General features: G+C 32.8%; 1 protein-coding gene across 4 annotated transcripts in view; it reads left to right on the top strand.

Annotated features, from left to right (window-relative positions):
* LOC111043276 overlaps positions 1 to 13,033 on the top strand; it is a 182,170-nt gene that overhangs the window by 113,428 nt on the left and 55,709 nt on the right. For 2 of the 4 annotated variants that reach the window (XM_039433174.1, XM_039433172.1), the window contains exon 2: positions 3,943 to 8,215. The exons of 1 other annotated variant lie outside the window; for it this stretch is intronic. In XM_039433174.1, coding sequence (XP_039289108.1) covers positions 4,021 to 8,037 — 4,017 coding nt within the window. In that variant the 5' untranslated portion in view covers positions 3,943 to 4,020 and the 3' untranslated portion in view covers positions 8,038 to 8,215. Of the gene's footprint in view, positions 1 to 3,942; positions 8,216 to 13,033 lie in introns of those variants that run through there. One more of the 4 variants, XM_039433173.1, reaches the window with a different exon arrangement.

Here is a 13,033-nt window from a genome sequence, read left to right as displayed (position 1 = left end):
CTGGAGCAGAATAACACACATGCCGACACAACGTGGGGCATTAAACCGCCTAGAACTATGATTTCCACCTCTCAAATATTTGAATTCTGTGTTCTTCTGGTGCAAACGTGAATTATCTCGTTTTTTGAATTTCAAATAGCCATAAAAATTTTTCTATTGAATTTATCAATTGGAACTCAGCTGTTCTAGATTCAGGATGACCTCCTCTTCCTAGAACTATAATTTCCACCTCTCAAATATTTGAATTCTGTGTTCTTCTGGTGAAAACGTGAATTATCTCGTTTTTTGAATTTCAAATAGCCATAAAAATTTATCTATTGAATTTATCAATTGGAACTCAGCTGTTCTGGATTCAGGATGACCTCCTCTGCCTAGAACTTCTTCAATTTCCTAATTTAATTTTAAATTGTCCAAATACTACACACAGGTTATGTCCATTCATGTTTATGTCTTTGAGAGAAATATAGGGTCGAAGGAATAAGAGTTCTTGTAAATGGTTTTTAATGTTGGAGGTTGATTGTATCTGTTCTCATAAAAATGATGTTACTCCTCTCCTAGTGTTTGTAGTCTACTAATGACTTAGTCACATTAATTGTACAATATCAAAGTATGTTATCTCACCCTGCTTGGTGGTTTACAACCATCGAATAAATTCGTTTGTAATCATTCAATGTTTTTAACATTTTATTCAAATAATATATTATTAATAGTAAAGTCTATGCTTATGTATTGCTTTATTATATAGAAGAAGAAAATTGTCTGCTTATAATGAGTTTCAAATGATTTTCTAGTTGTTTCAATCAAAAACACAACCGTATAGAACATGGAACTAGTGTTGTTTTTAAATTGAGTCCAATAAATCGTTTCAAAAAATTCTCAAAATGTTGTAGCTTGAATTATAGGTAGCTTGAATTATTTAATTATAATTATCCTTATAGGATCCGACACGAACAATTTCGATCAAATGCGATTCAAGATGGCGGATAAAATGGCGAAAATGTTGTCAAAAACAGGGTTTTTCGCGATTTTCTCGAAAACGGCTCCAACGATTTTGATCAAATTCATACCTAAAAAAGTCATTGATAAGCTCTATCAACTGCCTCAAAGCCCAAATCTGTAAAAATTTCAGGAACACCGCCCCATCTATGCAAATTTTGATTTTATATTCCCAATTACCAGCGTCAGATTCAATTTAAACAAAAAAAATTGAGCGGAAACGATTGAGCATAAAAATCTCTACAATTAATGCTCAGTGACATTTTCACCTAAAATTGAAAATAAGCTCGAAATTCGAGAAAATACGATTATTCAATTGCAACTGTTGGCAACTGTTGATTCTATTAAATCATTCACTATGACATCGTGTGTCTGCAGCGCTATTTCCTGTCACCAACTGACTCACATCTTAGAATAGTAGACTTGAGATGCGCTTGAACACTAGCGTTCACTTGATTAATTTTCATAACGGCAAGGAAAGTTGTGTGAGTGCGCCACACCAGATTTTTCGTATGTCAAATAGCCATAAAAATTTATCTATTGAATTTATCAATTGGAACTCAGCTGTTCTGGATTCAGGATGACCTCCTCTGCCTGGAACTATGATTTCCACCTCTCAAATATTTGAATTCTGTGTTCTTCTGGTGAAAACGTGAATTATCGCGTTTTTTGAATTTCAAATAGCCATAAAAATTTATCTATTGAATTTATCAATTGGAACTCACCTGTTCTGGATTCAGGATGACCTCCTCTGCCTAGAACTCTCATATTCGAGGATCTTCAAGCATTTCTCTGTGTTCCGCTGACAAAAATACATTTTCCCAGTGGAACTTGGAAGAGCATTTTTTCAAATCCATTTATTTCGAATATTTTAATGGAACTATCGTTATAAATCTTCAGGAACTGTAGAACTATTGATTCTGCATCCAGAACTGTCAATTTTGGATGTACTTCTGGGAAATGCTCTTCCAAGTTCACACTGGCTGATGTTCAAGTGAAAGGTCAGTAAGTCTAAATTGTAAGTCTGAATATCAGTGAGTCTGATTGAGTAGATGCAAGTCGAAGAGACTACTCATAATAAATTTCATTTATGTAAAGAAGGTGAAATTGTCATGTGTTCAACTAGAAATAACTTTAAAAAGCATGCATTTTGATTTCTTATAAGCGATATTTTCTTACTCTTTACATGTATTGAAAACTTTCTCTGTTTCGTACTAAATATGATGTTTCATTAAACATCAATATTGAAATGACTTGAAATTTTCACTGCCAGTTATCAAAAGCCATACCTATTTGAATTAACTGGAAGTGTGTCTGTAATAATTCTTGAACAAAGTAACAATAAAATGTTCTCCTAATGCAATGACTGAAATGTTCTTTTTATGTACTGTGTATGCTATATTATGACTGTATTTGAGACTTATTTTTGTTATATGTTGTGTATTAATAAATAAATGAAACAGAAAACTATACATTCTAGGAATTCAATTCTAGAGACCCAATTACTTGAGAAATAAGTGATAGTTGGTGGTTGAGTGTGCTAGTTTCTAATCAATTTATCCAATCTTTCTTATTAGTCCAGTCAAGGAAAGCTTATAGAGGGAAAAGATGGGAAGACAATTTTTGACCTCGCAGTTCTGTTAAGGGTAGTAAGGAGGTAAACATATCAAAAGACCTCACCCCTACCCTGTGCTAATGGGTTGGGGGAGGTTTAAAGGTACAATTTTTTGGTTTCTCGCATAAATCTCAAAAACTATGTATCCTAAGGACTTGACTATCATAACAAATTAAAGCTTACATAATTTACTACAATATTCATTCTATAACTTTTTTCATATCTCCTCTAGTTTTCGAGATATCCGCTCTTGATGAAGGTGTGACATTTTTGAAAAAACCACGTTTGCCACTAATTGTTTTCTATTTTTGCCCATAACTTTTTAAAAATCGATGCGAAAAATCCATGTTGATTATGAGCTAATAGGGCATTAAATTCTCTTCAATTTGATGTATAATTTCACACTTTTACGAATTGAAGCTGATATAACAATGAAAGGAAAACTTGGAATAGTGAAATAATACATCATTTCAAAGAGAATTCAATGCTCCACAAACCTACAATAAGCAACAGTTTTTATGATGCATTGTTGGAGAGTTATAAGCCCTACAAGAGCAAAACATTGGATAAAAACCTTTTATTTCAACAATTAGACACCTTCAAGAGAGAATATCTCGGGAACTGTTGGGAATATCACAAAATTCCACAAAACAAAAAGTGTAGAGAATTTATCAAGCTTTATTTTTGAATGGTTATTCAAGTTGGTTGAATGCATTTTTCTCAAGATATGAGCGTGTTAGCAAAACGCTGAAAAATTAAACTTTTAAACCACCCTGCAAAAATGAAGAATTCACACTCGACACTAAAGCTCCTGCAAACGGTGTAGCGAAATTCGTAAAGGTGTGAAATTATAAATCAAATTGAAGAGAATTTAATGCCCTATTAGCTCATAATCAACATGGATTTTTCGCATCGATTTTTAAAAAGTTATACGAGCAAAAATAGAAAACAATTGGTGGCAAACGTGTTTTTTTCAAAAATGTCTCACCTTCAAGAGCGGATATCTCGAAAACTAGAGGAGATATGAAGAAAGTTTCAGAATGAATATTGTAGTAAATTATGTAAGCTTTAATTTGTTATGACATTCAAGTCCTTAGGATACATCGTTTTTGAGATTTATGCGAGAAACCAAAAAATTGTACCTTTAAACCTCCCCCACCCCCTAAGTACAGGGGGTAGGGGTGGGGACTTTTGATATGTTTACCTCCTTACTACCCTAAACAGAACTGCGGGGTCAAAAATTGTCTTCCCAACTTTTCCCTCTAAACCCTTTTTTGAGCAATCATTGCCTGGACTATATCCAATAACAGATTCTTCTTGTTCTGTTACAGTAGTTGACTGAAATCTACAAACCAGACAAGTGATTAGATGACTGTAAAAAGCTACTGACATCATTGAATAGTTTCAACATGAATATCCCCAGCATAGAGAGGGATCGGTTGGGTCTCTTTTCCCATGAGTCAGTGATGAACGCTATGGTGAGAGATCTATCATCAACATCATCTAACCAATCGCCCACATCCCCGGCTATTAAGTTCTTTACTTGTTTGGTTATCAATGATTCTTCAACTCACTTGGAAAACGATGGGCTCAAGAAACTATCTGAATCAATAAGAGACACCTATAGTAATAATTCGTGCAGAGGTGGCTCTGTTGATTCAGTACAATCTAGACTGAATTCTCTATCATTGATCAATCAAGACTTGTCTATTGTAAACAACGTTGGCGCTGTGGATGGAGAAATTTCTGGTGTGAAAAGTGAATGTTTTGACTGTCAGATAACCTCTAGACTTGCTCTAGATTTCATTAATTTGGAAAAATTGAGATCAAACACACCTGATAAACTTCAACTGCATAATGAGCTGCGCTCATATGGGTTTATCAAGTTAGTTGAATCTCTCAAGGATACCAGTATCACTTTGCTTAATCTTAGTGCTAATGGAATAGATTGTGATTTGCTGATTGATCTAGTCCAACACTTGCACAGCACACAAATCCAATCACTTGATTTGAGTACAAATAAAATCGGCCACAAAGGGTTTGAGTATTTGAATAAAGCTCTGAAAGAAACTCAAATATCCTCTTTAAATGTGAGTGGAAACTGTCCAAGAGAATTGAGATGCATGAAACATTGCTCTGAAATTGAGAATTCAGTGGAAAAAGAATATGTATGTAACAGTCAGTGTTACGTTACTGATATTCTAGAAAACTCGGCTACAACATTCCTTGATCTCAGTTACCCCGTTGTTGCAGACCCTGAATACGTAACATCAATTTTGAGAAACTCCAAAATAGAACATCTAGATTTTAATCGTTCGAAAATAAATGTTGAAAGTTTTGGATTGTTTGCACCATATTTGGTAGATTCAAGTGTTACTACCCTCAATCTGTCCGGTTGTAATAAGCTAGGCAACGATGGTTTGAAGATTTTGGCTTCGCTGCTGAAAAATACTAACATTCACACACTTGATGTTAGCCGCAATAATATAAATGGGAATGGCTTGAAAGTATTCGCTCCGAGTTTGGTGCATTCAAAGATAACTTCTTTGAATATATCTTATAATCGACTTGATATTGGCTGTGATTATGATGGTATAAGTAGTCTAGCACTCGTTCTACCAAAAACAAAAATATTCTCACTTGATTTAAATTTTTGCTTTATTAGTAATGAAAGCTGTCGAATGTTATTGGCCTGTCTGCCCCATACAAAAATAACGTCGCTCGGTTTTGCGAATAATGTTCCAAATGATAATGATGTAGAATCATTAGCTGTTGTTTTGAAAAATTCGCAAATTAGTTCAATCTGTGTTGGTGCTTTACAGAGTGCAGGTGAAACTATTGTTCAGTTACTTTCATTATGGGTGGTGGGTTCCCAACTAACAAATATAAATTTAGACCATTGTAAAATAGACTGCTCTCTTATGAAGGATTTAGTAAATGCTGTGAAGAATTCCAACATTACATCAATACGTCTTACATGCACTTCCATGAACTGTGAAGTTATGGAAATATTTGTGTCATTTTTGGTTAATTCAAAAATAAGTAATTTGCATTTGCAAGATGGATTTAACATGAGCATTGGTGCTGTGAAATGTTTGGCACTTGCTCTAAAAAATACAGAAATCTCCTCGCTTGACCTCAGTGGGAATATGTTGGACAGTGACAGTTTGAAGGTTTTGGCACCATGTTTGGTGGGTACGAGATTGACCCATCTTAATCTAAAAGGAAATCGAATGGATCGGGTACCGAAATTGATTGAAAAAGGATGTTCCGCGAATTGGGATGAAAGAAATGTTATTGGTGTTAAATATCTGGCTCAGGCTCTGAAAAGTTCAGAAATAACACATCTGAATCTTGCCGGAAATAAATTGTCATGCAAAAGCCTGCAGAATCTTATATTGAGTTTGCCGTATACAAAAATTGAAACTCTCAATCTCAATGGTAATTCTATTTGTTGTAATAATTTTTTTTTGGCTGATATTTTAATGAATACGAAAATTAGTTCACTGGAGCTTGGCTCTCAACAAGGCTCAAATTGCAAGTACCAATTTTCATTTAATACTTTTAAAGCACAAATGCAATGTATATTTTATTTTTATCATTTTTTACATAAAAACGTATTGCATACTGAGAATATCACCTCCCTCAACCTCAGTTACAGTCAAATTTCTTGTTGTGGAGAAATGAAAGAACTTAGTAAGTCTTTATCAGGCTCACAAGTCGCTTCACTAGATCTCAGTAGCAACAGCATCAACTGCGATGGCATTTATTATCTTGCACAAGTGCTTCAACGCTCTAAAATTATTTCATTGAATCTAGGAAAAAATGAAATTTCTTCTAATGGTGTTAAGTATTTGGCTATGAATTTTCCGGGGTCCCAGATAGAAATAGTTGATCTATCATACAACTTTATTACAGATGAGAGCATTGAGTACCTATCCGACAATCTTGTGAATACAAAAATTGTCCATCTTAATCTTAGTGGAAATCAGGTTGGATGTCAAGCTGTATATCACTTGTGTGAAAGTGTTGCTGAGATCAATGTTCAACTTGACTCTAATTTGTTCAGGTATCCAGGTTGTCTAATTGAGATTAAACAAATTTCTCTTGAAAAAGGGATTGACCATTTAATTGATTATGTCAGTGATAAAACTGAAGTTACAAAAGTGTACATCCAATTCGGAAGTAGCAGTGTCAATAATGGATCAAAATGCTTTTATTTAGGCAATCTAGCTAGCATTGATCATTTCAGTAAAATCAACATCACTGAAATCGAAATGGCTCGGGGTTCTTCTTTTCCATATTCAATATTTAAAAATATCACTCAATTGAAACTGAATAATACATTATCTGTAGATGAACCTGGTAAAAATGGAGAGATAATTATTGAACTAAAACTCCAAAACATAGAAAATTTCCGTTTTGCTGATCTTACAAATTTCAACACATTCAGATTCAACAATATTATGTATCTTGATCTCAGCAATAATAATATGAAGGATGATGAATTCAGATATATTGCAAACGCATTTGAATACGGCTATGAGCAAATAAACAATTGCCTCATTTCCTTGAATTTGAGCAATAATCAATTGGGAGTAAAAAGTGCTGAAATACTTGCCATAAAAGTCCTACCATTTACACGAGCCTTAACCTATATTGATCTGAAAGGGAATAATATCGGGTATTTAGGATTCAAGTCTCTTATGAATGTAGTTGACAAAACTAACCTGTGTTGGCTTTCGTTGGGAGAAAACAATATTGAAGACCAGTTGCAGGAAGACATGGAGCTATCTCCTTACATTGTGCCCCGAAATGCTGATGAAATCCCAGTTGCATTCCAAGTGAGGTACTTATTCATGCAGTTGGTTTCGTTGAACACACCAAGTGGCGAACTGGAATTCACAGTTCCCACAATCGACTCAAACCCTCCTGTCAATGTCACGCATTATCCCAAACTGATTACAATCTACAACTTATTTAAAAATGACGTAGAAAATCTTAACATGCATGTTTATGACTATTATTACATGAAGAGTAAAAAACACGACAAGCAGCTTATGGAGGAAATAGATAACTTTGTAAAAGAATTGGAAAAAAGGTTTCTATCGTTTATTGACAGCAACTTGACGATACTCGAACAGGCATTTGGCTATGAAAGCTTTGTTCTTCTCGTTAAAGAATGTGAACGCTCTGGGTTGACTAGATGTGTTGAATCTCTATTACTTCATAGAGTCTTGTATTATGTGGATGACGATGGAGAGATATTGCACCCATTTATTTATAGAATGATGCTAGAATACAATATACCTCTTTATAATGAACAAATGGAACCAAATAAGAGGGACCAAATAATTTCTTATTTCCAGATTCATTCCGAATTTGAAGAAGCTCAGACAATTGTTGATTTGCTAGCTTATAACTAAGAAAGATGGCGTATTTGGCGTAAAAATGTTTATCAAATCTACTCATAACTGTTATGAATGAATTTCGTGTTATTTTTCTATACAATAACTAGGCCTATATTATATACTTAGTACTATAACTTATTATTTTAGTAATCAAATATATGTCAAAAGATTATTTTTAGTGTGTTTGCTAATATGTATTTATACGTGTGTGATACATTTATAAGTATAGTACAAAAATTCCAAACATCAATTCTCATGATATTGTAAATGGAATTACTACTTGAAAATTCAGTTGGTTGTATTTATACTATCTTAGAAAATGTATTTGTTTTATATTTGCTTCTATACATATATTTCCCACATAGGAAAGTAAATAAAAATACTATAAATATAAATATTTTGTACTTAAAATTGGACAAAACTTGTGAAGTGTAAACATAACCTATTTTTGGACAATTTCTATCCAAATTTGGGAAAGGAACAGTTTTGGGCTTCAAGCCTGTTGTTCCATCCCCAATCATTCATAGTTGAGTATTATATTGTAACCTATGTATCAATGTATAAATAAATAAAACAAGTGTATTAAATATTAATAATAATAGTAATAATTATGATATGTCTATATAGTAATAACAGTAATAATAATACTTCATTAGACATAATTAAATCTGAAAAAATCAGATCGGTCAAATGTGTCTCATAATCACTTATGAAAATATTCATATGAAAATTTTATTCAATAGCTTGAGTCAGTTGTGGTTCCACATAATTATTATTTAATTTTCATAATGATGCCAAGTTTAACTCCAATTATTTGAATATTGCTCATGAATGTATAACTCAGTTTCCTTCTAATGAAGCAAATCTTCAAGATGTAAATATGTGAGAGTCAATTGGTTTTTGGTTATAATTTGCTGTAGGCCTATTGATTAGATATATTGATTATAGAACAATAAAATCTTGCTTCACTATTTTAACAAAAATTGAATCAATAATTGATTCAAAATTATTATGCGCTCCACAATTGGGACATTACTTTCAATTTAATGTTTTATATATTTGGTACATTTGTCTATCCATATGCAATATATTTGCTTATGCATACTTTACACTATGATTATCTCATGCCATAAGACAAAAATATGATTGATTTTTTAATTTATCATGTTGCTAGTAAACTAAGAATAGTCATGTTTATACTATATATATGTTTATATTTATATGCCGTAACTTTCTAGTGTTAATTTTATATTTCGTGCTAATTTTGGCAAAACTCACCAAGTCCAAAACTAGTTTTGAGTTAGAAACATGAAAAGTTTTTTCTGGGAGAAGTATTCTGGGATCTGGGGCCACGCAAAAAAGAGCAGCGATGTTTAGTTCTCAACACTTGGTAGGCCGACATGTTACAATCAAATTTCATAATCAATAATATTTTTGGTTTGATATGTATATTAAAATAATTACCAAGATAAATACCATTTTATTAATAAATGTAATTTATTCGTGAAAAACGAAACCTGAATGTGAAACGGTGAGCTCATTCCTGAATGGTACACTAAAGATGGCTAGTATATTTTGCTTGCTGTAAATAACAATGTGTTGGCCATTTTTGTGTTGAATGCAAAATTCACCAAAAATGTGTTCAATAAGCTATCATATTATTTCATAAAGCTCTCTGTCTCAATATAGTAAAAACCTCATTGAATACTGCTAGGAAATTTGTGTTTTTTTATTACTTTTGTGATTATAGTACGGTAGGATTTTTGTGATAATTGCCTTTGGTGAAATCTGTCCAACAAGAAAAGTATGTCTATCAACTTATTGAGATTTGATAAATATGGAAATATTCAAATAAGAAAGGTATGACTTTATGAATTCTTGCTATTAGAACATCGTATTTTTAGTCTATTGGAAAGCATAACTGAAAATGAGCTATTTCGTACTTAGTATAAGTTTGAGAAGAAGTGCCTTTAACAATGTGAAAAGACTTATGTGCCTTTATACATGGTGAATAGACTTATGATATAAGTCATATCTTATTATGATATAGTCATAGCCTAAGTTTCAAAAACATAAATTTCATGTCTGATTTTTATTTGGTCTGTCATTTTGTTTTGGTTGATATTTGCATTTTAAGCTCCATTTTTACTTTCCTTGCCCTATTACCATTGGTAAGGAAAGTATTGCTTTCCGAAAAAAAAGGTACCCCAATTTCTAAATTTCTATACGTTTCAAGGTCCCCTGAGCCCAAAAAACTGGTTTTTGGGTATTGGTCTGTGTGTGTGTGTGTGCGCGTCTGTGTACACGATATCTCATCTCCCAATTAACGGAATGACTTGAAATTTGGAACTTAAGGTCCTTTCACTATAAGGATCCGACACGAACAATTTCGATCAAATGCAATTCAAGATGGCGGCGAAAATGTTGTCAATAACAGGGTTTTTCGTGATTTTCTCAGAAACGGCTCCAACGATTTTGATCTAATTCATACCTAAAATAGCCATCGATAAGCTCTATCAACTGCCACAAGTTTCATATCTGTAAAAATTTCAGGAGCTCCGCCCCATCAATGCAGATAGATTCCCAATTATCAGGCTTCAGATACAATTGAAACAAAAAAAATCAAGTGGAGTAGATTGAACATGAAAATCTCTACAATTAATGTTCAGTAACATTTTCACCTAAAATTGAAAATAAGCTTTAAATTCGAGAAAATGGGATTATTCAATTGCAAATTATTATTGTTGATTCTATTAAATCATTCACTATGAAGAGATAGCAGACCTCATGTGTGTCTCCAGCGTTATTGGCCTGTCACCAGCTGGCTCAAATATTTGAATAGTAGACTTGAGATGCGCGGGAACACTAGCGTCAGGTGATCAATTTTCATAACGGCAAGGAAAGTTGTGTGAGTGCGCCACACCAGATTTTTCAAGATTGATTCACTTGACACAAAAACAGAGAATGTTTCGCATACAGTGTTTATTTGTTCTCTTTCACATAAATGTACTTGTATTGTGTTTACTTCGTAATATACTATATTTATTTTAAGAAATTTCCAGATTCATATTTTTTGTGAAAGTAATAAGAATTTTATTCAGTCTTTTTACAATATTATTATCAATTTTAAATAATTTTTGAAGTCCATTGCAAAATTTTCAGATCATACCATATTACTAAGAATTTTTGTACTAAAAATTACTAAGAGAGAGTCTGTAATTGAAAAAGTGTAATAAATACTGTATTTGTTATTTATTATTAGAGTAATTTCTTATTCCTTTACAAAAAGTGACTGATGTGTAGGCCTTTTCACTTTGTACTTACCTGGTTTTATAGTGAGGTCTTTTTCTTCTTCTTTGTCTCTCGCCAGTATGCTTTTAGAGCGTTGGGGTAGCCTCAGTCCATTTCCTCCATGATTCCCTATCCATCGCCATTCTCTTCATCTCTGGAACAGTCTTTTCTCTTCTCCGTCCTATCTCCTCAATCCAATCCTCATATGAATACCTTGGACGTCCCACTGCTCTCCTTCCTTGCACTCTCACAATTAAAATACTGTTTTGTTTTTCAACTATCCCCTATTCGCTGTACATGTCCATACCAGCCCAACTGCCTCATTTCTATCATTTCACTGACATCTCTCATGCCCACTTCTTCCCTTATTCTTGTATTCCTTACTCTATATCCCTTCTAGTCTTTCCAACAGTTTTTCTGTGGCACTTCATTTCTACTGTCCTTATCTTGTTTTCATGAGATGATTTCATTGGCCAGCTTTCACTTCCATACAGCAAGATAGGTTCAATAACTGTCCGATATATTTGATTCTTAATAGTGAGGTCCAGGTTGCAATATGATTGGAAAAGATAGATCAACAGTGTTACCTATTCTCTGCGTTATCACTGCCTTTATATTAGATAGCTTTCTCAGTAGGTCATATCTGATATAATATTAGTTGATCTCCATTCTTATTAATATTAAATTATATTTTATTTGTCAAGAAAATATATTTTTCAATGATGTTATCATTTTTATTAATTATTTTTGTAATTAAATATTTTTCTACATGGTCCAGAAATAATCTGTCAACGCTGCGGAGCTAGAAGAGACAGACATGACAGCAACACCAATAATTATTTATTTATTTATTCGTGGATACAATATTACAAATCATATAAAATAATATGATTGGGTAGGAACAACAGGCTTGGCCCAAACCTATTCCATTCCCAAATTTTGATAATGTTCAAGCTCAATTTTCGTCCAAAAATAAATATGAGATGCAAATTAATCAAATGTTGAATATAATGTGGACCTCATTACAGTAAAATCGACTTCCGGATGAAAAGTCGTAAGAATATGAAAATCAAAATTGAATGATCATGTAAAATACCACAAAGCCCATGGTTTTTGTATATTTTTAGCATTTTATTTGTTTTGTAATTCTTTGCCATTTTGTTTTGTCTTGTTTTGTGTGTTTTAATAAATTGAATTGAATTGAAATGTGTAGGATTAAGGAAGGGGGTTTGCTTGTGAGTACCGGCGCATGGTTGCATATGCGATTATACTCCGTACAAAATTACTTCTTACTACGATTATACTCCGTACAAAATTACTTCTTACTTGGATGAGGAATATGCGGCACAGAGAAATGGAGGGAGATCAGCCAATTACAGTGATGGATAGTCATAGGTGGAAGCGAATTTGTCGATTAGAATTAGAATCAGTCGAGTCAGTGCTTGTAGAGAGGAAACTTCTTAAGTTTAACATGAGCACTTGAATACTCACTAGTAATTATATATATCAATTCTATTGTATTTCCTCGTCAAATTGATTGGTTTGGCCTTCTAATAATCTAATTTCGAAATAATCATTTTTGTGGTTCAATAGGATATAACATTATTTATGAAATATTTAACCGTGATCAAGTGCTGATTAAAGTCTAAAATGCTTATTGGACTATATATTTTTATATACCAATGCTATCATTACAAACGGAATTGATTAAACATCTGAA

This window comes from Nilaparvata lugens, chromosome 7, assembly GCF_014356525.2.
Source record: "Nilaparvata lugens isolate BPH chromosome 7, ASM1435652v1, whole genome shotgun sequence".
In the NCBI taxonomy this organism is placed as follows: Eukaryota; Metazoa; Arthropoda; class Insecta; order Hemiptera; family Delphacidae; genus Nilaparvata; species Nilaparvata lugens.
The sequence above is the reverse complement of the archived record's forward strand: the minus strand, read 5'-3'. Positions and strand labels throughout refer to the sequence as shown.